The 25,544-nt window shown below is 48.3% G+C and overlaps 2 protein-coding genes across 3 annotated transcripts in view; one reads left to right on the top strand and one right to left on the bottom strand.

Annotated features, from left to right (window-relative positions):
* The window catches only part of TMEM104 (transmembrane protein 104), a 98,981-nt gene extending 80,184 nt beyond the window's left edge, over positions 1–18,797 (bottom strand). Inside the window, exons 1-7 of the mRNA XM_073310750.1 lie at positions 18,709–18,797; positions 15,512–15,565; positions 14,690–14,796; positions 10,188–10,309; positions 5,519–5,600; positions 4,359–4,458; positions 3,611–3,691 (exon numbers count right to left, since the gene is read on the bottom strand). Of these exons, the coding sequence (XP_073166851.1) occupies positions 3,611–3,691; positions 4,359–4,458; positions 5,519–5,600; positions 10,188–10,309; positions 14,690–14,734 (430 nt within the window). The 5' untranslated portion in view covers positions 14,735–14,796; positions 15,512–15,565; positions 18,709–18,797. The remainder of the gene's footprint in view (positions 1–3,610; positions 3,692–4,358; positions 4,459–5,518; positions 5,601–10,187; positions 10,310–14,689; positions 14,797–15,511; positions 15,566–18,708) is intronic.
* A 4-nt stretch (positions 18,798–18,801) lies between these two features.
* On the top strand, positions 18,802–24,915 carry NAT9 (N-acetyltransferase 9). Of its 2 annotated transcripts, none has more exons than XM_073310752.1 (7): positions 18,802–18,921; positions 20,357–20,443; positions 21,233–21,342; positions 22,203–22,343; positions 22,662–22,721; positions 22,952–23,046; positions 23,142–24,915. In XM_073310752.1, exons 1-7 carry the CDS (start codon positions 18,854–18,856, stop codon positions 23,283–23,285), a joined length of 705 nt encoding a protein of 234 aa, XP_073166853.1. In that variant the 5' UTR covers positions 18,802–18,853; the 3' UTR covers positions 23,286–24,915. The 2 variants fall into 2 exon arrangements, with proteins under 2 accessions (XP_073166853.1, XP_073166854.1); XM_073310753.1 differs by having other exon boundaries at positions 18,889–18,966.
* The last annotated feature ends 629 nt before the right edge of the window (positions 24,916–25,544 follow it).

Raw genomic sequence — 25,544 nt, 5'->3', positions numbered from 1 at the left:
ATGATAAATGACACCCGATCCCTGGCAGAGAGAGCTCAACATTGTGACCAGAGAGAGACATGCTTCAGAGCAGGCTCCTTTAAAAAGAAATTGGTGGGGGCCCTTTATTTTTCCTTGCAGCCCAAACAAGTCAGCACCATTCAGAAAACAGATGAAGAATCAGAGGTGGAAGATTTATCTCCAGCTTAACTCAGAGATTTGCATATTCACATCCCGTCAGATTGTTAAACCAGTCAAGGGAAATGAGCAGAGAGCTCACTAGCAACAACAGGGTTTTTCCTTTTAAACAGGCCAATGAGTCTCATTGGTAGGAATCTGTGACAAAGCCCCCCTCCCCCTTCTCTCCAATGGCCATAGAGCCCCCCGACACCTCATGTCTGCCTGTGCTACACAGCATCTTGATCCAAGCAAACATCAGAGACAGTTGCTAATGGTACAATCGCGGAGGCTAATGCTTTGAGCTAGTATTTTCAAACTCCAGCTTCTGACAGCGTAGATTTCTCATTCCCTAACCAATATCCAACTGATCACTGCACAACCCCCTCATTCAGGGCCCTTTGATCTCTGTGGAGCCTTTCAAATGACTGGTGTGCTATGACAGTCTACAGAGAGGCATGTTTAACTTGGCTCTTCTCTGATCTCTTAGGTTTGAGCTTTTGTAGCAAAAACAGTGGGGCACCTTTGAACGGGAGCTGAGCAATAGTAAAGACCAGGCTATTACTTCTGACCAGGGAGGGAAAGCAGCAAATAGATTCATAGATACTAAGGTCAGAAGGGATCATTATGATCATCTAGTCTGACCTCCTGCACAACGCAGGCCACAGAATTTCACCCACCCACTCCTGCGAAAAACCTCTCACCTATGCCTGAGCTATTGAAGTCCTCAAATCGTGGTTTAAAGACTTCAAGGAGCAGAGAATCCTCCAGCAAGTGACCCGTGCCCCATGCTACAGAAGAAGGCGAAAAACCTCCAGGACCTCTTCCAATCTGCTCTGGAGGAAAATTCCTTCCCAACCCCAAATATGGCGATCAGCTAAACCCTGAGCATATGGGCAAGATTCACCAGCCAGATACTACAGAAAATTCTTTCCTGGGTAACTCACATCCCGCCCCATCTAACATCCCATCACAGGCCATTAGGCCTATTTACCATGAATATTTAATTTAATTTAAAACCATGTTATCCCATCATACCATCTCCTCCATAAACTTATCGAGTTTAATCTTAAAGCCAGATAGATCTTTTGCCCCCACTGTTTCCCTTAGAAGGCTATTCCAAAACTTCACTCCTCTGATGGTTAGAAACCTTCGTCTAATTTCAAGTCTAAACTTCCTGGTGGCCAGTTTATATCCATTTGTTCTTGTTCTCACATTGGTACTGAGCTTAAATAATTCCTCTCCCTCTCCGGTATTTATCCCTCTGATATATTTATAGAGAACAATCATATATCTCCCCTTAACCTTCTTTTAGTTAGGCTAAACAAGCCAAGCTCCTTGAGTCTCCTTTCATAAGACAAGTTTTCCATCCCTCAGATCATCCTAGTAGCCCTTCTCTGTACCCGAGTCACAGCTCCCCCCGGAACAGCTAACTAGGTCGATCTCCTGTCTTATCTGGAAGTCACAGTGTTTTCATGCTGTGTTCCATGGCAGCACCACCTGACTTCCTGAAAGAGCTCTCATCCCATCATCATCAGGACCCTAAATATTTCTGGAAGGGGATCCCTAGCATCTAACTCTGATAACTCAAACTAAAAATAAAACTTTAAGATGGGGGATTAAATGTAAAGTATTAGGCAAGTAATACAGTACTGTGAGGAAATTTACATGTAGTTTTTCTTACTCGGGTTAGAAGAGAAGCACATGTACTCCCAGCACCCTCTACTGGGAGACATTGCCTCTAACATCAATGATTAAAGCTTGAGATCAGCTGCAGCCTCCTAGAACATAGTCTCCCTTATAAACCCCACTCTCCAGTACTAGGTATTGTAGTCACCACCATTTCCTCTCCAATTCACTTGAAGAGGTTTTGATAGCGATTTGAAATTTGTGCATGCACTGGCTGACCTGTTGCCCCCTTTCTGCAACATCCCCTTAATCTAGCAGGCTACACCTGCCGATATAGACAAGGATCCAAAACAGTATTGCTAGGCAACACTTACACAGCATTCTTCATCTTCGAAGTGCTTTACAAATATTAATCCCCAGACAACTACTGTGAGGTAGGTAAGTAATAGCCTTGTTTTGCAGATGGGGAAACAGCCACAAGCGAAGAGACTTGCCCCAAGGTGCAGCAAATCAGTATCAGAGCTGGGACTAGAAGCTCCAGGCCTAGGCTGAGACCACACTGCTCCGCCGCCACCATTAGAGTGGGGGCACTTAGAGCTCTAAAGTGGGAATGTCAAAATAGCTAAGTGAGCTAGGAGCACAAGACCTGCTGAAAGGATTCCCATGCACTTTCAGTGAGACTTGTGCTTGCAAATGACACTGGTGCTTTTGAAAACGTTCCCCACCCCGGATCCTGATTCTCCATAGAACGCAATGGAGTTACATTAACATAAAACTGGTGTAATGCCGTGGAAAAGGCAGCCCACTGTGTGCTAAGAAAAATACCGGTGAACAAAGGAACATGCCATTCACAAGACATTTGACTGCAAGAGACCAAAACTGAACACCATGGCATGTGTCTGATTGCAGAGACAGAAAACATGGGATTTCTTTACTAACACACTATGCTCTGAGTGTCATCTCTCTCGTTGTCTATGGCTTGTATCTCTATAGTGTGAGATTAATATAGCTTTATATTGCAGCTACCTTTGTAGGGTTTTCTTATTTCATTCTAGTTATAGATGTTTTTTATTGTATGACAGAAAACACATTTAATACAAAGACAAGATGCCTGCATCCATCAGGGGTGCACAGGGGACCCATTCAGACTGAAGCTCAGGATTAGGGAAGCCCTAGAGGTCACTTACCCAGCCACAGTCAAGTGCTCTCAGAAATGCTCCTCACTGACCTCCTTCCTTCAGACTGAAGCTAACTGATTATGGAAATGTTTGGTGTGCTGCATCTTAGTGTCAGGAAGGTGAGAGCAGCACACTTCCTGGCTCTGCTGCTGTGGACCACGTTTGCAGAGGATACAGAGAGAGAAGGTGAGCACTCAATGCATGGAGAGTCAGGGTCAGAGCAGTCATGCTGGGCAGAAGCAAGTGTTACTCCTACAATCTTTATACTCATGTGCTAAGGGAAATCTGCCCATTTTGCTTCAGGACTTTTTTGGCTAAACCTACTACAGCCCCTCTGCCTTCCCTGACCTAGATTCTGGCGTAGTTCCCTTGGCTGGGTTGGAAATGAGTCCATAACATCGCATTCTCTGCAACTGCGGTGGAGGACAGTCAGTAACAAAAATCCTACAAAAAGGTGTTTGGGGATGGGGGCATGTTTGGCTGGGACTGTCAAGTCCTCAGAATCAGGAGGTTTAGAGGGAACCCAGAATTCACAGCAGCAGCTGCTTCCACCACCACGTTACAAGTGCCCAGGTTTAAGGAACAACGACACCTACTACCCTATTCAGGAAGATCTTTGGGAACCCTTGAGAAAGTGAGATAGTTACCTTTATTGAAGAACATAGAGGCCATCTGACCCATCTCCACCCTCTCAGTGATTTCAAAGATATTGGGTGAGCCACGTCTCTCTGCAAGTTGGAAACAAGAAAGTTCCACTCACTCTTCTTGATTAGCCCAAAGGAAGGACAGGCAGCATCTGGGGACATCCCACCTATCCTGGTAACACCATCCAGGATACATACACCCCCTGCCACGCAGTCCCCACACCATTTATAGCTTTTCAGAGGAAGACATTTATGCCTCGGTGACCAGATGGAATTGTTCTAGGTAAAAGGGGAAAGAAAAAGCCTCTTCTGTTTGGAAGCAACAGAGTAAAACTAGCTTCATCCATTAGTCCATCTTGAAAGCCATAATGACATGAACTAGAAGAGAGCTCGTGAGATGTGGGCATGTGGAATTCATCTGTCACTAAGGGCTTGTCTATTCCAAAATAACTGTTCTTTAATAACTCTATGCGTGGATACTCTTATTATAGATTAAGAATGTCTTGTTCCTGTTTAGCTTAATCCATTTTCATGGAGCTATTCAGGAATGGCTATGGTGCTTTAAATTCATACCCTATCTCAATCCAAATTAACTTTCAAGTGTAGACAAGCCCTCAGGGTGAAAGGTGGAGGAGAAAAGTCTTACTCCACTTACAAGAGGGCAGTTGTAAAGGGTTTGGTTCCCACAGAAGTGGGAAAAGCCTTTCGTTCCCTATTAGAGAGCAAGTAGCAGCAAAAGTTGGATACTTACGAACTGACAGGATAGGCCGTGTCTCTGATCGTTCATAGCCATCTGGGAGGAGAATATCACTATCAGAGACCCCCGAGGAAGAATCTTCATCGTCGTCTTCCTAGAAGGTAGGAAAATAAGTGCAGCTGCCCAGGTTCTGCTCTGTGATGTGTGCTACCTGAGGCACAGCTTGTGGCAACAGTACAAGGAGGTAGAAACAACCCAATGAAAAAGCCTCAGTTCCATGTGCTCATGGTGAAAAAGAGAGGGGGACTGGAAGGTACAGACCGGTGAGCACATGGGGAGATGGCAGGGAACCATATTTTCTGGTCTTGGAATGTGGGGAGGGCACTCTCGGGAAGGAGGACAACACTGGCAGGGCATTAGGAGGTTAATGACAAAGTGAGCTACTCTCTTTCCGTGTGGGACATATACACAAGAGCAGAATGTCCATTCAGTAAAATCATAAAGACACTAGCAAGCTTGATGCAATGAGTTTGTAGATTTGGTGTCCAGATGCACAGTGTGGGCACCAGATTACATTTCCTTAAAAACCCAAACCTTTGCATTTCCCTAACTAGGCAGAGCAGGAAAACCCACTCCACAACTCCACCCCACCTTCCTACTGATCACGATTAAAGTCTGACCAAAAAATTATGCCTTGTACTGCATCATGAAGGTCACTAAACGCAGGAGCTGACAAACCCAGCAAAGGAGTAAATTCTACAGTCAGGACAGAGGCCAGAGAGAATGCCCAGCAGGAGTCCCTGGGATAAGACTCCAATGACTGATAACAAGAGCATTCCAGCTAGATCAACAGTGCCCTGCAGTGGCTGGATCTCACATAATTTAAGGATTTATAGATCTTAACACACCTTGAATGATGGATTGCTCTCCCCAACTCCTCTAAAGAGCATCTCAGGCCAAAACCAGCAGCATGAAATTGGGAAACACATGGGCAGGGTCGGGGATTTTTAAAGCAGGAAAAGAAAATCCTGGGTTTTATGAGCAATACCACAGAGAATGACCACATTTTATATGAAGACGTTAAGTACAGTGGAAATTTATTCCTTTATTAGACTTACTAATGAGGGGAGGCAGAGCCAAAACAGTAAACTGAGGAGAGCTTTTAGGGACTGAAGAATGATAGAGATTGGAAAATAAAAAGCCACGACACAAACCTTGTGCTTTTCCATTCTCTTCCAACGCAGCTGGGCGTTAGCAGCGGCCATGGCCTCCATCACAAACGTTGTAGTCATGTAACTAGACGGGAAATTAAATTTAGCAATTACTAATAGCTAACAAGGACAGCAGAATAGATCACTGCAAATTACTTTGACTGGGCTTTCCGAGGGAGACAGGCTCTTCATAGCTCTGGTACGTGCTGCAGCCTCCACGCTGTTGCCGAATCAAGAATGAAGCAGTGCAGAGGCGATTTTCTAGGGTTTGGGGATTCTTACATTTCTTATGTGAAGTCAGTGTTGGTGAGATGCTGGACTGACAGCTCTGGGGAATGAAGCATCTTTTGTATGGAACAGAGAACAATGCAGACAGCTGCAAAGCAAGATTCTGCACTATCCTGCTAGTACCTGGGACCGTATTTAGAAGCAAGGGTCTCTGCGGCGCATTCAGTCCTGGGACTCTGATGAGATTGCCCCAGGGGTGTCAACTGGGATGCTGTTCTGCTAAGAGCTGGACTGAGACAGAGTTTAACCAACTCAAATCTCATAACCTAGAAGTTTTGGGGGGAGGGATAGCTCGGTGGTTTGAGCATTGGCCTGCTAAACCCAGGGTTGTGAGTTCAATCCTTGAGGGGGCCATTTAGGGATCTGGGACAAAAATTGGGGATTGGTCCTGCTTTAAGTAGGGGGTTGGACTAGATGACCTCCTGAGGTCCCTTCCAACCCTGATATTCTATGATTCTCACGCATTAGTGAAAACAATGGCACAGAGCCCTAAGCATCAAAGTTTGGAAGTTTTGGACTCCTTAGATCCACAGGCAGGATTGAATCCTGACAGGGCTGACCCAGTCCTTTGCCTTTATGACTCAGATGAATGAAGTATTGTGTAGTTCACTGTGTGAAGGGTCTTTAGGGTGAGACCTTATAAACCAGAGTCCTATCAGTTACGTGTAGCCCCTAAAGATCTCCTAGCATGTTTTGTAAGGGTAGGGGTTTGTCCCAGCACCCTTCACCAGCATTCCCCTCTCTTTTTGTACAGGGAGTTCTACCTCAGTTTGCTGCTGTCCTTCAACCCAGAGACGGTTTCATTTCAGTTGTGCTGTGTAGGCACACAGTATGATGCAATTTGGGATGTAAGGCACCACACAGATGTAAAATATTCATAAGAGTACTTCCTTATTACTGTTTCGTAAGAGTAGAAACAGGCAAGAATATGTTTTTTTTTTTGTAAACTAAAAACCTGGAGACAGCTATGGTTGCTTCATGGTATATTATCACATCCATGAGAAGATCTCATTTGCTGTTTGTAATTATTTTTGTTTAAGCATTTGGGCCTGGTAGACCCATTAGTCTCAACCAAAATGCTTGTGTAAAAACATGTTAAAACATCACAATAAAACCACAGTTAGGTGCAAATATCAGTAAATAAAAGGAGCCTCTTATTTCTAGGACTATGTCAGAGGTGCTCAAACTTTGATCAACCAAAAACACACAGGAAATTTGTCAGGAGCATGAAGCCTGCAACTAATTTGCACAAACGGAGCAGGCATCTGCCTATATCTCCAGTACAGGTGTGGCCCACAGATTACATGCTACCTCACTGCAACGGGGGTAGGCTTCTTAGAGGAAGATGGAGCATTGCATGGTAGGGTTTGTAATCCTGAGTCAGTTTCCCCATCTGTAAAGTGGGAATAATGCATACTCCCTGTCCTCACAGTACTGTTGTGAGGCTTAATCTTTTGGTAGCTGTAAAACACTGCGAGACCCTCAGAAGGAAGGTGTTACTGAAGGGCAATGGTTTATTATTGTTGTAGATTTCAGAGCAGCAAGCAAATTAGGACGTACACCACCAATTTTGCCAGTGACTGTAGAAGAAGCCGTCTAAGGAGTTAAATAACGAGAGGGAACTTTTTTTTAACCCAATGCCAAGGAGACGGCTAGAATCACTCACCCATCCGAGGTCCCAGTTCACCAATCTGCTTTGACACTTTCAGGAACGGACTGTCATTGTCTCAGCTAAATGACCATTTTAAGGTTTCTTTCCCCTCTACTGCCTTTTTTTTTTTTTAAAGTAAAACTAAAATCAATCTTATTTAAGGTTCAAAAACAGTTTTACGGCTTCACAAACTGAATTCATTTATCAAGTTCAAATGAGAAATTAGGTTTGCTAGGATAAACGTACAGCAGCCCCCTCCTGGACGCCACATAATGATTGCCCATGTAGACTCTCACTGCACTGAAAGTTCTCTAGAGGTTATTAGGGAGTTAGAAGCGCAAACACAGGAATGAGAGCAACAGGGCAACTAGGCTTACAAAGCACTTAGCACCAGTGCGCGACATTTCAAGTTTGGCACAAGAGCATCATGGACGAGCCAGCAAGATTTGCACCTTCTGCTGGCACTAAGATATAAACTGAGGAAGAACCAGAGCAGATGGTAGGGAGCTCCATACATGGGCTTCATGATTTGGAAATAAGGTATTTAAAAATGGATTGCATCTAAATCCAACAGTCACTCGTACTTCCAGAATTTATGTCTGTCAATAATAATTAACCAGAGTTTTATAGAGCGTTTCTTTCACAGATTTATTGCAGTTTACAAATATTAAGCCTCAACACACCTGGGGTTTACAAAAATGATTTCATTCACCACTGAAATGCAGTTTCCTCTTGAGTGAAACATGGACTCTGTTTAATAGCCAAACAGTACAGGACAGGAAAAAGTTGTATCCAATCAAAACTGCAGAAGGAATTTAGATTGGCAAATGGAGGTACCCATAACAGAATTTGGCCAGGATACCAGGATTAAAATCCCAATACTCTTACAAAAGTGAGAGGGGACCTTTCATGAGCACCAGTGATCCAGACAAGGCTTCACATCTCACCAGAAAGATGACACCATCAACTACTGGAGTCTCCAGGCTGAATGTGTAGATCACACAACTATAGCAACAGCCCTTAGCTCCACCTCCAGGGCTGCAACTGCTGCACCAGTGCAGAGGAAACCAAGCTGAAGTCTGGTCAGCTTCAAGTTAGCCTCAGGGTTTCCAAGATCCCAGACTGGTGAAGGGGAAGAATGAGGCAGGCATAGTTTTACAGGAAGTTACTTCCTCCTGTACTCCTGGTAGCAGATGGGAGATTACATCATCTGTGAGTTGCTGAATCACTACCAAACTGCGCTCCTCTGTGCAGCTCTATTCAGGCATCAGCTTAAATTGCTCCTGTCCAAGAACAGCCATGGGGCAGATGGGTTTGAAGGACTCAGGTGATCTTTTAATTATTCTAATGTCTTCTCACTGCAACATACCTAAAAGGTTATGGTCCCTACACAGAAGGGATTGACATATATGGAATTTATAATCCGAGTCAATCCAGTCCAGATTCAGTTCAGTTCTAGAGCCAGAACATGCTGATTCTGCAGAAGGAGCAACATTTGGAAATTCTGTTCGTCTGTGGTGAATAAGTAGCCTTCCCTGTTGAGCACGGGTGAGAAAGACTGTGAAGTTACCCTTCCAAATGTAAGTCAGTGCAGAGCTGCCTCCCCAAATCTGCAGGCAGACAGAGCTCCAGTGCCCCTTGCTCAGAACCCTGCTAGGAGCCAGAGTGAAATTGACATGACAGGTCAGTTTCACGGCCGCCATTCAAAATGCAGTCAGCAGAAGTGAAATTGTCAGGAATCACATCAACTTTATGTTGCTACTGGTGACTGGGAAAGATATCACTAGCAAAGAGACAAGCATTGGAGTTATCCCTGGGGGAGGAGGACAACCCCAAAAAACAGAGGCTGGTGGAAGGGTACAGTAGTGAAGCTCATGCTTCAAGGTTTCAGCTGGCCACCTGCAGGGGTCTGGAGGGGGTTTCCATGCCCAACATATTCTGGAAGCCTCAGGGATAGCCATGGCTGGAGATGGGAGATTGGGTGTAGCGGGCCAGAGCTCTGATGTGACATGGAGCATTCTCTCTCTCAGGTACTTTGGCTGACTGGTTCCTGCTCAAATGCTCAGGTCTAACTGATTGCCATATGTGGGGCTGGGGAGGTATTTTCCCCCAGTCAGATTGGCAGTGAGCTTGGAGGTTTTTCCACTTTCCTCTGCAGTATGTGGGTGTGTGTCACTTGCCAGGATCATCATTTTCCTGCCGGGTGGGGGGGGGAAGAGGTTGGACACTACTGCACCTCAGTCTTTCCTTGTCTCTGCCTGTAGCACATAACAGACTAGTCTCCCATGGGCTGTAATACTGCCATCTAATTTAAATGGCTGGGTTCAGAATGTGAGTGCTGGGTGGCATTGGTGGCCAGTGATACACAGGAGGTAAGAACAGATGATCTGGTGGTCCCTTCTGGCCTTAAACTTTACAAAGACCCTCTGCCATGCAGCAGCCAGAAGGCTCTAGAGTGGGCAGTGGAGACAAAGTACACTCCCTTCTACCAGCTAGAGGAGATGTAGCTCCACATTGCAGACATCCATTAGCCAGAAAGTTGATATTAAAACTACAGCCTCTAAACAGGATCCAGGTGCAGCACAATTGTGAAATCCCAGCAGCTGGGTGGCAGAGCGGCTGGGCTTCTCACCAGCATGCTGCCCCCAATTTCTTACATGTAGCCCTTAGAATAAAACCAAGCCACACTCCCAGCATGCTGAAGACAGGCAAAGAGAGACACCAAAATCCTACCTCATGAAGCCCAGGAACATTATGAGAATGAGGCTGACGAGCCAGCCAGCGGTAGCAAAGGCCTTCGGCATGGTTAGGGCTCCTGTCCCAACGATAAGGTTGAACATGTAAACCAGGCCAACCTGCAATCATCCAGATAATCAGCATTAGATAATGCAGCAGCCCTGGGGATCAGCTAAGATAACTCACTGACATGGCAGGTTGTGTGTGGGGAATGTGATCTGTATGCATGTCTAGGAAGGATAAGCACAAGGTAAAAGTACATATAAGTGGAGGGGAACACTCTGAGAGTCAGAAAGGTTGTGCAGTGGATTAGTGCACAAGCACAGCACAGGTCAGGATTGATGTTCCCCGCCAGATTTGTTCTATTTACAATTTATGGAATGTTAAAAAAAAAAAAAGAAAAGAAAAAATCAATGGAATCTTTAATAGACATCTGAAGTCTATTTAATAGACAATAGAAGTCTGCACTCCTGCCTGCACTATGCCTGGTTGAGGCCAGAATGATCCTACCTGATTTTCATGAAATTCATTTCATTATTTTATTTTTTAAATTAAAGGAAATTTGTTATTCAGGCAATAAATTCCTATCAACAGCTAGGGAGAGAAGGCACCTTCCAGCCACCCTGGGGAGAGTCAGGCTCCAGGGATTAAATCTTTGCTGATGAGCATAAATGCAAGAGGCACCATCACTACACACAGGCTGCCCTAGTGAAGTCAGTGTTTAACCTGAAACTGAAGGTCTGGAGCTGAAATAGCCTCAAGCACTAGACACTTTCCACTTCCATTGTCCTACCACCATTCTTTGTAAAGTATGGCTGAGCCAGCAAAACCAGATCTGCTGACCAAAGGAGACTGGCCTCCAAGCATCTTGTGACCTATACAGTTGAACAGGTTTCAGAGTAACAGCCGTGTTAGTCTGTATTCGCAAAAAGAAAAGGAGTACTTGTGGCACCTTAAGAGACTAACCAATTTATTTGAGCATGAGCTTTCGTGAGCTGTTGAACAATATTTGTGGTTGGAAGCCCTCAGCTTGGTGCACATAATTCTCTCACTCAGCATCTTGGTGCTTGGAAGCCCAGAGACAGAGGGGCCCTTTGCAACAAGAGAGAATGGACTGTGTCATGATGTGGTCCACTCATGTTTCCTCAGAATCAAGCTATTCCTTTATCACAAGCTGTTTTAATCAAAGTGCAGCTGAGGCCTAATCTAAACACAAAGTTGCACTGGTTTAACTAAAGACGCAATTTTAAACTGATTTAGTTAAAATGGTGAAACTTTGTGTGTGAATATCCTTCAATTGATTTAACCTGTCTTAAATCAATGTAAGGGCGTTCACACAGGGATTTGCATTGGTTTAATGTAGACAAGCCCTGAGAGTTGTAAACTGGTCAAAGTGACTGCCAGATTGAAGGCAAGGAAATAATTTTCCTCCATGCTGCGTGACTGAGGAGTTCTGCCTTTTTCCTCTGAGACACTGAGTAGGGATCGTAGAAATGGTGGGCAATTCCTCCACAACCTACTTCCTTCCACTGTACAAAGACTGGTCTATCCCATTTCCTGTTTCACTGTTTCTGTTCTAAATTGTCCCCACTTCAGTCACATGTAGTGCTTAGGATCACCACAATGCAAATGGTGGAAAAGAAACAGACCCCACCTGCTGTGCTAAAGGAAGAAGGTGAAGACGGAGCAAAGGGAGGAGACTTTGCCCTCCCATTCTTAATGCAAACATGGTGTGGGACACACCCTGAGAGTCTCCCCACTTCCTTATAAACCATGAGAATTTTTGTGTAAATGAGGGAGAAACCCACATGTAGTGCTTGGCGTGGCCAGAGATCATAGGAGCCAAGCTTGGAGACATCATACAAAACACAATGCAAAGTCTTTTTTGTTAAGCTCACAATGAGACACTATACCTTTTCGCTGTTCAAACATGAACATCAGCTGATCCCCCAAAGGACTAAAATGCAGCCTTACGGTTTGCAGAGAGGCTCATGTCACTCAGTTGGCAGGCTCCCATTTCCCGCTTACTTCCCCTTGTGTTCAGAGTGCCCAGGGGCCTGACTCACTTTGCAATGAAGGACTTGGACAGAAACCCAGATGATTTTTCTTGGCTTTGGTTGAACAGATGCCAAGACTGGCATCATGTTACTGTCCTCAGACCCTGGGGTAGAGATAGCCCAGCATCCTCAGAGGAAATGAGATAGCTACAGTTCCCTAGAACTCAGACTCCAGGAATTTCTGCAACACTAATATTTTGAACTATGCATGCAGTCAGAAAAGCAACTAAAAACATCCCAGGATTCCATATTCCCCCTCCATGGGGAAGATCAAATTGGGTTGGCTTACTAGTCAAAAGATGATTTTGCCAATGTCAGTACTGGAAATTCACTTAAAATAAAGAAATCAAAACCCATTAAGAAGAGAGCAGATTTCCTTCTCAACATAAATCCTGAAAGCTTTAGTACTGGTTCACCAAAGTGTTTCTGCTCTTGGCAAGTCACAAAATACTAGACCTTGAAAGTGAGCGTGACAACTACTTTATTAGTAGTTTGGTTTTTTTTAAATGTTGACTATGAAAAAATGTCAATAGTTTCAAGAAAAACATTTAAAAAGGTGCTTCTGCACCAATTCCCTATTCTAGCAATGTCTGAGATGTTCATGCTATTAGTGAAGTTAAAAAAAAGTGACTACTTCATATTCTCTCACATAATATTTTCTCCACCTAACTGAGCCAACTGGAATCTCTTGAACATGAAAACGCTTAAGACCACAAACTATGCAAAAGCACAAGACAATAAAAATTATCAAAAAACTGTAATCAGGCAGGAAATGCTTAAAATCAGGTTTTTCTGATTACTGTGTTGCTGCCCTGCCCCCTTCACTTTTCAGTTCTGGCCTGCTTTTAGCTGCCAATACTCTTATGAGCATAATGCCCCGTTCTACCCTCAGCTTTTGAGGGTTCCTAGACTCGAGATGAATGTTTTTAGCATTTGAAAGCTGAGATTCCTGGATCTCAGGTGGTGGAAAACATTCGTTCTCTCTTTAATGGTTCTTGAGATAACCATTAAGATCGCTTCAGAAATGAAGCTATGGGGAAGTAATATGTGATAATTTTATTATCTGATATTTTGTGAACCCCCATTAGATATAAAAAAAAATCAGCATTCCCAATGGTGTACAGAACTAAATGCTAGCATTGTGGGTTCATGAAATATCTGATCTTAAAATGGTCACTAGTGCCCCAGGCTAGCCAGGCATTTTTAATATGCAGGAGTTAATACAGCAAATCCCACACTTCAGACTCATATTTTAGATTCCTGAGCTATGTTCTGCCATTTATATCATCACCATAATAAATCAAGAAATCCAAATTTAACTACTAATTTTGAGATTATGCATAAGAAAGAATAGACTCTAGCTTATGCTCACAGAGCTGTATTGTCTTTGCAGGGCCCAGGTTGAAGAGAAGTCAAGTCTAGTGTTCTGAGCACAAGGCTGAGAGGCAGAAATACCTGATGTTCTAATCCCTCTAGTAGTGACTGTCACTTTACTTCAATGCCTCAGTTTCCCCATCTGTAAAATGGATATTATACTTACCTACCTCACAAAGGATGCTGTGAGGACTGCTCATTTGGGACAAATCACTTCTGTCTGAATTTTTTTATTTATCATTGTTACAATTAATATGTGAAATGAATAACAAACAGATCAGAGGAAAAAAGGTTTGCCCCCTTAAGCTTTCAATTTGTTTTCTTTTTATATTTGACAATGCTTTGTAGATAGTGAATTTCAGCATCCCACACAGCTGCACCTATTTGTGCAAGTCTTTCACATGAGATCAGGGGAGAGAAGGAAAAGCTTGTTTTAAAAATGTGGAAGTAAAACCATAAAAATGAGCAAGGGGGCTCAAGGGCAAGTGTAGTATCAAATTACTTGTAACTCATTTTTTCAAATCGATTAAGTATCAGGTTGATGGTGTCCCTTTAAGGTTTGTAGAGTAACTGGTGATGTAAAACAATACGCAAATACTATGCATTATAACTGATTATTTAAAATTAGTTTGTATCAGTGAACAGATGCATCTCAAGAGACACATGGACCAGAGACAGGCAGTAAGGTGATGCCATTTTCACATTCACATTTCTGACCATAAATACAGCTGAAAAAAGGACCAAGCCAAACTTAACATATAAAGTCTCAAAGATAGGATGAAAGTTCTCTAAGCTAACTCACTAAACTCCAGATACTTGGGTCCCTTTCAAACTCTGAAGTGGCCCTTGTTGTGGTGTAATTCAAACCAAGATCTCTTGGGCAACAAGCTAAACATGTTCTACTGCCCTTACCCTAATATCTTCCAGCATTCCTTGCAACTTTGACATTGATTACTGTGTTCACCGGGAACCAGGAAGATAAGTAACAACATACCCTGAGAATAAGCAGGGTTGTGAAGAGAAGACACTGAACTAACAGCAGTGGTACATCCCAATGGTAATACTCACGTAAGGAGAGTACAGCTCCCCTGTGTCGGTAATGCCACCCGCCATGTTTGAGGATAGAGGGGCCTGGAACGGAGAAGCAGGTATCTTCTGTCTCTGCTACGTCTAGCCTAAAGAGACAACATGTCCAAGCTTGGTTATCATTATCAGCAGCTGCTCACGATGCCACTGAAAGACCGATGGACAACAATGGGCAACCCATTACTGTAAACAGAGAAAGATTTGAGCCCAATTGCAATTGGGACTCTGTCCTGCCCTGGGATATGAGCACACCTCCAGATGTCCCATCCTCCAACACACTGTCCTGACACCTCCGTTCAAAATCCTTAACATTTGTGCCCTATGTCAAGACAGTAATCAGATAGCCCTACTCTTTTTCCCTGCACATCAGATACTTACCAGTTACCAACTGCAAGAAGCCGGCAGTGCAAGAGAGGAGCAGATCATTCCATAATTGCCCTGTTCTGTACACTCCCCCAGAAGCTCTAGTATGGGTAACCGTTGGAGACAGGATACTAGGCTAGATGGACTGTCTGACCTATTATGGCAGCTCTTATGGAATGTACCAACCTTCCTGAAATGGCCATCAAACCAGGGATTTCCACTAACCCACTCAGTAGGAAAACCATGATTCTATAAAAGGATGATCATACTATCACCCAAATAATAATCAATATGCTTTAGAAATATACTGCCATCACGAGTTATTCTGCAGATTGCTACAATAAAAAACACCCAACAACCCCAATCTCTCCCCATATACTTTCCAAAAAACAGCCAGCTAACACTCAATGTAGAAACAGAATACATTGAAATTATACTTACGTAGGCCTCCAAAATAAAAGCATTTGGGGAACTTCACAACAGCAATAAAAGCGTCTGAAAAAAAAGCCCTCTGAAGAATTTATAAGCCGTTAAAGAATTACAATTTGCCAATAAAATCACAACTCCAGTTACTTGAGAACTTAATCTAACTCATCCTGCTATATAGGAGAAACGGTTTGGGCCCTGTCTTATCAAGTAACTACACCAGCTGGCACAAATTATCAGTACAAACTCCCTCCTAGTCCACACACAGAAGAACATTCAACTAACTTCTGGCACCACCTCAATCACAACAATAAACATCTCCACAGCAGAGTAGTAGAGGAGGAAAAGCTAAAATCAGCTAAGAAATAGAACCCACTCCTAGATCACGATCCTGTTCTGGACAAGACAATATTCATCTCCAGTTCAATGGAGCAAACAACCCCACACAAGATAGTGATGCTAAAAACACTACAGCAAAGCCTAAAACAGATCAAAACCAAGAGAGACTGCTACCGAAGCATGCCCAGAATTATCATGCTAGCAGACACCTCATCATAGAAAAATGTGCAAATCTAAGGCAGACTCTCCCCAAATGCCCAGTGACAATAAATTAGAGGTGGGAACAAGGAGAGGCAAAGCAAAGAGGAAACCCACATGACACAGACTTATTTGGAGACACAGTCTACTCCCTTGTCCAAAATACAACCCGGGGGGGGGGAGGGCATGAAAGAGAAACATCGCACCCCAGAGCCCCCCCCAGCTCCCACCCCACTTCCCAACCCCCCAGCTCCCACCCCAGAGCCCCCCCACATCCCAACCCCCCAGCTCCCACCCCAGAGCCCCCCCCCACTTCCCAACCCCCCAGCTCCCACCCCAGAGCCCCCCCCCACTTCCCAACCCCCCAGCTCCCACCCCAGAGCCCCCCCCCCACTTCCCAACCCCCCAGCTCCCACCCCAGAGCCCCCCCCCACTTCCCAACCCCCCAGCTCCCACCCCAGAGCCCCCCCCCACTTCCCAACCCCCCAGCTCCCACCCCAGAGTCCCCCCCACTTCCCACCCCCCCAGCTCCCACCCCAGAGCCCCCCCACATCCCACCCCACTTCCCACCCCCCCAGCTCCCACCCCAGAGCCCCCCCCACATCCCACCCCACTTCCCAACCCCCCAGCTCCCACCCCAGAGCCCCCCCCACATCCCACCCCACTTCCCAACCCCCCAGCTCCCACCCCAGAGCCCCCCCCACATCCCACCCCACTTCCCAACCCCCCAGCTCCCACCCCAGAGCCCCCCCCACATCCCACCCCACTTCCCAACCCCCCAGCTCCCACCCCAGAGTCCCCCACATCCCAACCCCCCAGCTCCCACCCCAGAGCCTCCCCCACATCCCACCCCACTTCCCAACCCCCCAGCTCCCACCCCAGAGCCCCCCCCACATCCCAACCCCCCAGCTCCCACCCCAGAGCCCCCCCCACTTCCCAACCCCCCAGCTCCCACCCCAGAGCCCCCCCCCCACTTCCCAACCCCCCAGCTCCCACCCCAGAGCCCCCCCCCACTTCCCAACCCCCCAGCTCCCACCCCAGAGCCCCCCCCCACTTCCCAACCCCCAGCTCCCACCCCAGAGCCCCCCCCCACTTCCCACCCCCCCAGCTCCCACCCCAGAGCCCCCCCACATCCCACCCCACTTCCCAACCCCCCAGCTCCCACCCCAGAGCCCCCCCCACATCCCACCCCACTTCCCAACCCCCCAGCTCCCACCCCAGAGCCCCCCCCACATCCCACCCCACTTCCCAACCCCCCAGCTCCCACCCCAGAGCCCCCCCCACATCCCACCCCACTTCCCAACCCCCCAACTCCCACCCCAGAGCCCCCCCCACATCCCACCCCACTTCCCAACCCCCCAGCTCCCACCCCAGAGTCCCCCACATCCCAACCCCCCAGCTCCCACCCCAGAGCCTCCCCCACATCCCACCCCACTTCCCAACCCCCCAGCTCCCACCCCAGAGTCCCCCCACATCCCAACCCCCCAGCTCCCACCCCAGAGCCCCCCCCATCCCACCCCACTTCCCAACCCCCCAGCTCCCACCCCAGAGCCCCCCCCCACATCCCACCCCACTTCCCAACCCCCCAGCTCCCACCCCAGAGCCTCCCCCACATCCCACCCCACTTCCCAACCCCCCAGCTCCCACCCCAGAGCCCCCCCCACATCCCACCCCACTTCCCAACCCCCCAGCTCCCACCCCAGAGCCCCCCCACATCCCACCCCACTTCCCAACCCCCCAGCTCCCACCCCAGAGCCCCCCCCACATCCCACCCCACTTCCCAACCCCCCAGCTCCCACCCCAGAGCCCCCCCCACATCCCACCCCACTTCCCAACCCCCCAGCTCCCACCCCAGAGCCCCCCCCACATCCCACCCCACTTCCCAACCCCCCAGCTCCCACCCCAGAGCCCCCCCCACATGCCACCCCACTTCCCAACCCCCCAGCTCCCACCCCAGAGCCCCCCCCACATCCCACCCCACTTCCCAACCCCCCAGCTCCCACCCCAGAGCCCCCCCCACATCCCACCCCACTTCCCAACCCCCCAGCTCCCACCCCAGAGCCCCCCCCACATCCCACCCCACTTCCCAACCCCCCAGCTCCCACCCCAGAGCCTCCCCCACATCCCACCCCACTTCCCAACCCCCCAGCTCCCACCCCAGAGCCCCCCCCACATCCCACCCCACTTCCCAACCCCCCAGCTCCCACCCCAGAGCCCCCCCCACATCCCACCCCACTTCCCAACCCCCCAGCTCCCACCCCAGAGCCTCCCCCACATCCCAACCCCCCAGCTCCCACCCCAGAGCCCCCCCCACATCCCACCCCACTTCCCAACCCCCCAGCTCCCACCCCAGAGCCTCCCCCACATCCCACCCCACTTCCCAACCCCCCAGCTCCCACCCCAGAGTCCCCCCACTGCCCGAGCCCCCCACCTCTCACTCCAGAGCCCCCACAATACCCGACTCCCACCTCCCTTGGGAGCCCCCCACCTCCCACTCCAACTCCAACTCCCCCAGCGCCCATCTCAGAGCCCCCCCAGCTCCCACCCCAAAGCCCCCAGCTCCCACCCCAGGGCCCCCGCACTGCCCAACCCCCCACATGTCACCCCAGAGCCCCATCTCTCAGACCGACTCCAGACCCCGGCCCCGGCCCACAGGCAGCTAGCTCCTCCCGTACCTGCGCTCCCAAGGACCCGGCCAGCACACCCGAGACGCCACCCTCATCCCGTGGAACGTACAGAGCATGCGCGGACTCACCGCGCAGCGCTAAGACCTTCCGCACGCGTAACGAGGCCAACCCTAGCCCCTGCTCCGCCGATTGGATGCGCTGGATCACGTGCGGGAGCGCGGAGCCGCCCGGCCGCACTCGACTCGGTGGCATGCGCCCTAGGTGAGGCACTACGGCTGCCCGCAGCGGGTCGGAGCGAGACAGGAGGTGCCTTGTAGCCCCAGGACCGCATGGGCTAGATATCCCCCCCCCGGGCTGGGCGTCCCCCTCCATTGCCTCCCATCCGCAGCCCACGGGGGGCCAGCTATCCCACCTGGGGCTGGATGCCAGCCCGACTCCCCCCCCCCACCTCCACTCCTCCCCCACCTGGGGCTGGATGCCAGCCCGACTCCCCCCCCCACCTCCACTCCCCCCCCCCACCTGGGGCTGGATGCCAGCCCGACTCCCCCCCCCCACCTCCACTCCCCCCCCCCCACCTGGGGCTGGATGCCAGCCCGACTCCCCCCCCCCCACCTCCACTCCCCCCCCCACCTGGGGCTGGATGCCAGCCCGACTCCCCCCCCCCACCTCCACTCCCCCCCCCCACCTGGGGTTGGGCGAGAGAGGGGCTGGATGCCACCCCGGCTCCTTCCCCCCCACCGGGGGCTGGGCAAGAGAGGGGCTGGATGCCACCCCGGCTCCTTCCCCCCCACCTGGGGCTGGGCGAGAGAGGGGCTGGATGCCACCCCGGCTCCTTCCCCCCCACCTGGGGCTGGGCAAGAGAGGGGCTGGATACCACCCCAACTCCTTCCCTCCCCCTCACCTGGGGCTGGGCGAGAGAGGGGCTGGATGCCACCCCGGCTCCTTCCCACCCACCGCCCCTCCCTTCCCCTCCCACCACCGGTGCTGGGCGAGAGAGGGGCTGGATGCCACCCCGGCTCCTTCCCTCCCCCTCACTTGGGGCTGGGCAAGAGAGGGGCTGGATGCCAGCCCGACTCCTTCCCACCCACCTCCACTCCCCCCCCCCACCTGGGGCTGGGTGAGAGAGGGGCTGGATGCCACCACGACTCCTTCCCACCCACCTGTCCCCCCCCCACACCCAGGCCTGAGCCTGAGAAGGGCTGGATGCCACCCCAGACTCCTTCCCACCGACCTCCCTACCCCCCTTGGGGAGGGGCTGGATGCTGCCCATTTCCTCCCCCCTCCTTTCTGGGGCTGGAGAGTGATGGATCTGTGTCCCTCACTGCTTGGATGTGACGCAGTGGTGTGGGGGCAAATGGCTGCTCAGTGCTGACCTGTCAGACTAGGGCCAGTTTTGGTGTGGGGCTCGTCTCTTGCATTTTCTCATCACCTCTTACAGGTGTCACTTAGCCAGTGTCTCCTTTGCTGAAAAGACCAGGATAACCCATTAGGGGAGCAGAAAAATGTATGTGGGGGGGGGGGAGAGTTTGTAAGGAAGTAAAAAAAAAAAAAAGTTGGGGCCCATTATTTAAAGGGGTCTCCATGAGAAAGTGAAATTCATTATAGTTACTCAGTTTCAAAGAACAGATGTTGATGATGTACTTTTCCCTTGGCATCTTTAAAGACTTCAGTAAGTTACTTTCTGTCTCTCTTTCAGGTTGGAGACTATGAAGATTAACCAGAACACAGTCTTACAGGGGAAAAAGGTGACCCTGGTACCATACACCTCTGCTCATGTATGCCGGTATGTAGCCTGACATCTGTTTCTATTTTTAAAGTTCAACTTTATTTTTTAAGGGAATTTAGCGCTCATGGAAGGCTCTGGGTTACCAGCCCTGAGGCCTGAAATGATCTCTTTGTCTGTGTAAGTGGCACAGCACAAGCAGCAGCAATGCCTATGTTGGCTTGCCCCTCTTCCTTGCTTCTGCTCCTGAGCAGCCACCTCTAGGTGTGAGATGGCAGCTCAAGGTCCTTGATCCCTCCCCTGAGACTGTCATCAAAGGTGGACAGCAAATGTCAGTGGTGATGTTTGTTTATCCATGTGGACACTTGTCCAGTTAGAAGTGGGCTGAGCCCACTAGCTCATTTCACGTTGGCCACCAAACAGTCATCAGAACTGCTGCTGTTTCAGTGCTCACTATAACTTTTTCCAAATTGCTTGTGAACAGTGAAACTTCAACTCATAAAAGCTGAACTGGTCTCTGAAAAATTTAAATGTTAAGCCATGAGTTTGTAAACTGCAGACTTGGATGATTGCAGTCTCAGTGCAAAACAGACTCAAGCGAGGTGTCACACACCCCTATACTATACTTCATTTGTGCGCCTGGGTGAAGGAGTGTGTGTACTGATGCCTATGTTATTTCAGAAGTTACGTGAGCCTTGCAGCCCCTGGCCAATAGGGCATCTATAGCAACTTGTAGTTTTCTGAATAGGTTCATGGTAGGGGGACAGTCTGACCCTTAAAGATTTCAGTGGAACACAACAGGTGATGTTCTAAATAGGTCTGCATTCAGTTTGTGGCACTCTCCATCAGGTACCACGAGTGGATGAAATCGGAGGAGCTACAGCGACTGACCGCATCTGAGCCACTGAGCCTGGAGCAGGAGTATGAGATGCAGCGCAGCTGGCAGGAGGATGCAGATAGTGAGGTGTTTGAATGTTTTGCAAGAGTGGAAAGGTGTAGTGAACGCTTCCGCCTCACTGTTGTTCGGAATCACAGCTAGCTCTGAGTTTCTGGCAGGTGTGATTCTACAAGGCTATACTGTAAGGGGTGTGAGCCATTATAGCAGGGCAGTAGCCCCCCTAGAGTTAAGGGTGAGACTAGCTTACTATTTAACTGCCAGTTTTGTTCTAAATGCTCTAAAATCCACGTGCTTAATCTGCTTGTCTTGAAAATTGCTGTGTCTCAGGGGGGTGGGGAGTAGTGTTAGTGGTTCAAATTTGGGGTCATTTAAGGAGTAGGTTCTCAGGCTATAACCCTCCCTCCCTCAAAAATTACGTAACCAACATTTCTGGGTCTCACTGTCATCACTGGAACCTCTGAAAACCAGAGGTTAACCCTTGTCTTGGTCAGTAGTGACAGCACGAGACGACATACTGAAAGGAGCCGAGGGATAGACTAGGTGACTCAACAGGTTGCTTCAGTCTCTTATGTTCACATTCAAGGTTCTTTATGCCTGAATGTACTGTAAAAGGCGATGAAGTGGGGAAACCTAATCCACATTAATTTTATATATTGCATCAAGTTAAAGTATTTGTGTGAGCCCTGGGTCCATGCAAACCGAAACCAGCATAGATTTTCTAGGGTGCTGCTGGTAGTGGCAGTTGTGATAAGCATGCCTGTCTGGCCCAGAGCCCTGATTACTGGTTCATACAGGCTATTAATACATGCAGGATGTTGCTTCTCTGCCCATTGTCCATCATCTTTATTGTCATACTTCAGTAATTTGTGAATGATTCTTAAACATGCCCTGTGAGTTCTGCTGCTGTCTCACTTTCCCCAGAATGCACGTTTATTGTACTGGAGACTGAGAGGTGGTCTGGGCAAGCAGGTACCGAGGAGGACTGCATGGTGGGGGACGTGAACCTGTTCCTCACAGATATGGAAGATCCAACAGTGGGGGAGATAGAAGTCATGATTGCAGGTACAATTAAGCACAGCCCCAGGCTGCTAATGCCACTATCACCCTAATGCCACCCTCTGCCCTGCAATAGCTGTTAGGTACGAAAGCATGCAACTGGCTTCAGGGGGATTCTGACAACTCTCCTCATCAGATAGTGGTAGCATTGGCTACAGCTAGATGGAAAGTAGGCAGATAACATACAAGCTTCCTGTGCTCTGAGCTCTACCAGTGCAATTCAGTCCTTATCTGCAATCCGCTTTCTGCTAGTCCAGCACATGACTGAGTTACAGGGTTTGTGTTATATAGATGGACACCAACGTCTGTTCTTTTCTCTTTTAGAGCCCAGCTGCCGTGGCCGAGGGTTTGGCAAGGAGACAACTCTGATTATGATGTTTTATGGTAAGGATAGCTAAATGTGGGAGGACGGAAGTCATGTGATAGGGACACACAGGCACACGTGCTCCCGTTGGCTGCTCTGCATATGTGGAGAGGGTGGTGGATATATACACCAGCCCCCATATTTAAGGAGCATGGGAATCGTGCTAGTCTACAGTCATGACAATGCAATGTTATGGAGATACATGTGTGCAGCTAGGGGTTCTTATCTCTCTTTCTCGCTTCTCCTGTAGGAGTAACAAAGCTGGGAATTACCAAATTTGAGGCTAAGGTTGGACAGGAAAATGAAGCTAGTATCTGCATGTTCAAAAAGCTTAATTTTAAGGAGGTGAGGTACCAGCCTGATCAGGAGAGCCTCCCCTTTTGAAGCAGCATTTAGCTAAGGCCTGAGATCAATCTGGGTTGTTCTTACCTTGTATATAGGTTGCCGTGAACAGGATCTTCCAGGAGGTGACATTGAGACTGGATGTGAATGAGCAGCAGAAACAGTGGCTCCTGGAGCAAACTAACCACGTGGAGGAGAAACACTATAGTGTGAACCTACAGACTCGTGCCTCTGAGACCTGACATCTCTTCCAGAGGCAAGCAGTCCAGACCCCTGCTAAGTCTCCAGGGAGGAAGGGTTTGACAACATTACTGAGTGCAAGTATGGAAAACACTTGGGACCAAGAGTGAATCAAACGACAAACTGATTTGTTATTACTCCACATACCTGGTGTACCACCTGTGAAATGCTGATCTTCCACAGCAATCGCGTCAGAGCATCTACAGCGGCATTCCTTTGCAATAGTGCCTGGAAGCTGGGATGGATGAACCGATGCTAACAGGTTAAGCATAGAAGTACACCTTGGCTGGGAATGGCCCTTTTAGTCACAAAGCTCCCTCTGCCCTGTTCTAGGAAGGGACTGTCTACACCTCCAGGGCCTATAAACATCAGTGAATTGGCCAGCAATGCTGTCAGTCTATGGATGAGCAGAGTAGACTGGGTTCCTAGCTAAAACCCCACCATCCGTAGCAGAGTTCCTAGTGTCACAAATGGAGTCTGAGCCACAGGAGACTCTGGCCTGCTTTGTCATATGAACGGACACATACAATGCGACTTAACATGATCTAGAAGGCAAAATAGCTCATTTGCCATCCGTGGCTGGTAAAGTGGTGGATACAAGATTAAAAAATAAAAATAAAGTCAGTGGATCTGCTCGACAAGTTGTTACTATTCCAGGTACTGCAGGCACCAGGTTTTCCCCTCTTGGCTTTGTGTTAATCTTGGTGTGCCACCATTGGCAGCTGCCCCACCATCCACTTGTGCATGTTTTAAGCCATTGTGTAGCTCATCACAGCTCTTGGCTAGTGTGAGCACAGCTTAATGGGAGAGGCCAGTACAACTAAGATCAGAGAGGGGTTGAGTGCCCTCCTCTCCCATTGAAGTGAATGTGTGTCGTGGGTACTTCATAAAGGACACCTGGCTGACTTTCTTCGAGCCAGCCATGGTAAACTATAACACTTCTAAAAGGTTAGGAACTAACGTGCTAAACTGCCAGCATGTAAAGAGAGCAATCAAAGAGGATGGAATCAGAGTACTAAATTACCTCTGTGCATCAGACTTCAGCAGACGACGATTTTTGATAGGTAGAAATGCCTGTCTCAGTGTTGCTTGGTACAGGTACTGAAAAAGGGCCATCGCTGTGACAGGGTATCCATAAAAAGATGAGTGAGAAAATTAAATTGCACAGAGGATGTAAAGAATAAAGCAGCTGATCTGCTACTATGCTTATTTAAAACCATCTACATTACAAGACAACCAGAGAATGGCTAACCCCGAACCCAGCCTTTAAGGAAGCAATAAATAAAACTGGTGGAACTGACTGCTGCAAGGTGGTGTTGACACCTCTTAAGTCTCCAAACCAGGATTAGTGCTCAGGTGAACAAGAACATGCATTCTGATACCATAGTAGTCACTACTGGGTCCAGTTGGCCCACCTTGATTATCACTACAAAAGGTCCCCCTCCCCCGCTCTCCTGCTGGTAATAGCTCACCTTTCCTGATCAGTCTTGTTACAGTCTGTGTTGTAACACCCATTGTTTCATGTTCTCTGTGTATATAAAATCTCCTCACGATATTTTCCACTGTATGCATCCGATGAAGTGAGCTGTAGCTCATGAAAGTTTATGCTCTAATAAATTTGTTAGTCTCTAAGGTGCCACTAGTCCTCCTTTTCTTTTTGCAAATACAGACTAACATGGCTGCTACTCTGAAACCTGTCATACTTTGAGGTGGCGTCCTTGAGGGTAAGTGGTTGCTAGCAACCCTCCTCCATTATTTGACTGCAAGCTTTATAACTCAGCAAGGGAAATCTGACTGACTCCCCTAATAGAATTGTTTAGCCATTCCAAAGAACAATCAGATCGTCACACATTAGCAACAGGCACTGGGCAACTACTCAGAACTAAACTGGATCAAGGGCAAGGAGGTGTAGTCAGTGCACCTAACACTCCCTCTTCAGAAAAGGCTGTTTGCAGTCACAGGCCAAGTCCCAGAGGGAGCAGCAATGGTTTGTTTCCGTTGTGGGGCAGGGTAGTAGGTTTTAACTGGCTTTTTTTTAAATCAGTAATTGTTGTCATGTGGAATTTTTAGTGCTGCTGTTTGTGGTGTTAGACCTAGGGCTTTCTATGCTGATTTTAGTTCATGTAAATGCATTTATTCCTATGACTAACATTAAAACCAAGTGCAGCAGAAGTGGATTGTGGCATTTTAATAAGTGAGTAAGTATTTAGTGTGGATTTTGTTATAGCAAAAGCCATGTGCAGTGTTGAAGTGAAGAGGAG

The sequence above is a fragment of the Lepidochelys kempii genome, chromosome 14 (assembly GCF_965140265.1).
Source record: "Lepidochelys kempii isolate rLepKem1 chromosome 14, rLepKem1.hap2, whole genome shotgun sequence".
NCBI lineage: Eukaryota > Metazoa > Chordata > Testudines > Cheloniidae > Lepidochelys > Lepidochelys kempii.
The sequence above is the reverse complement of the archived record's forward strand: the minus strand, read 5'-3'. Positions and strand labels throughout refer to the sequence as shown.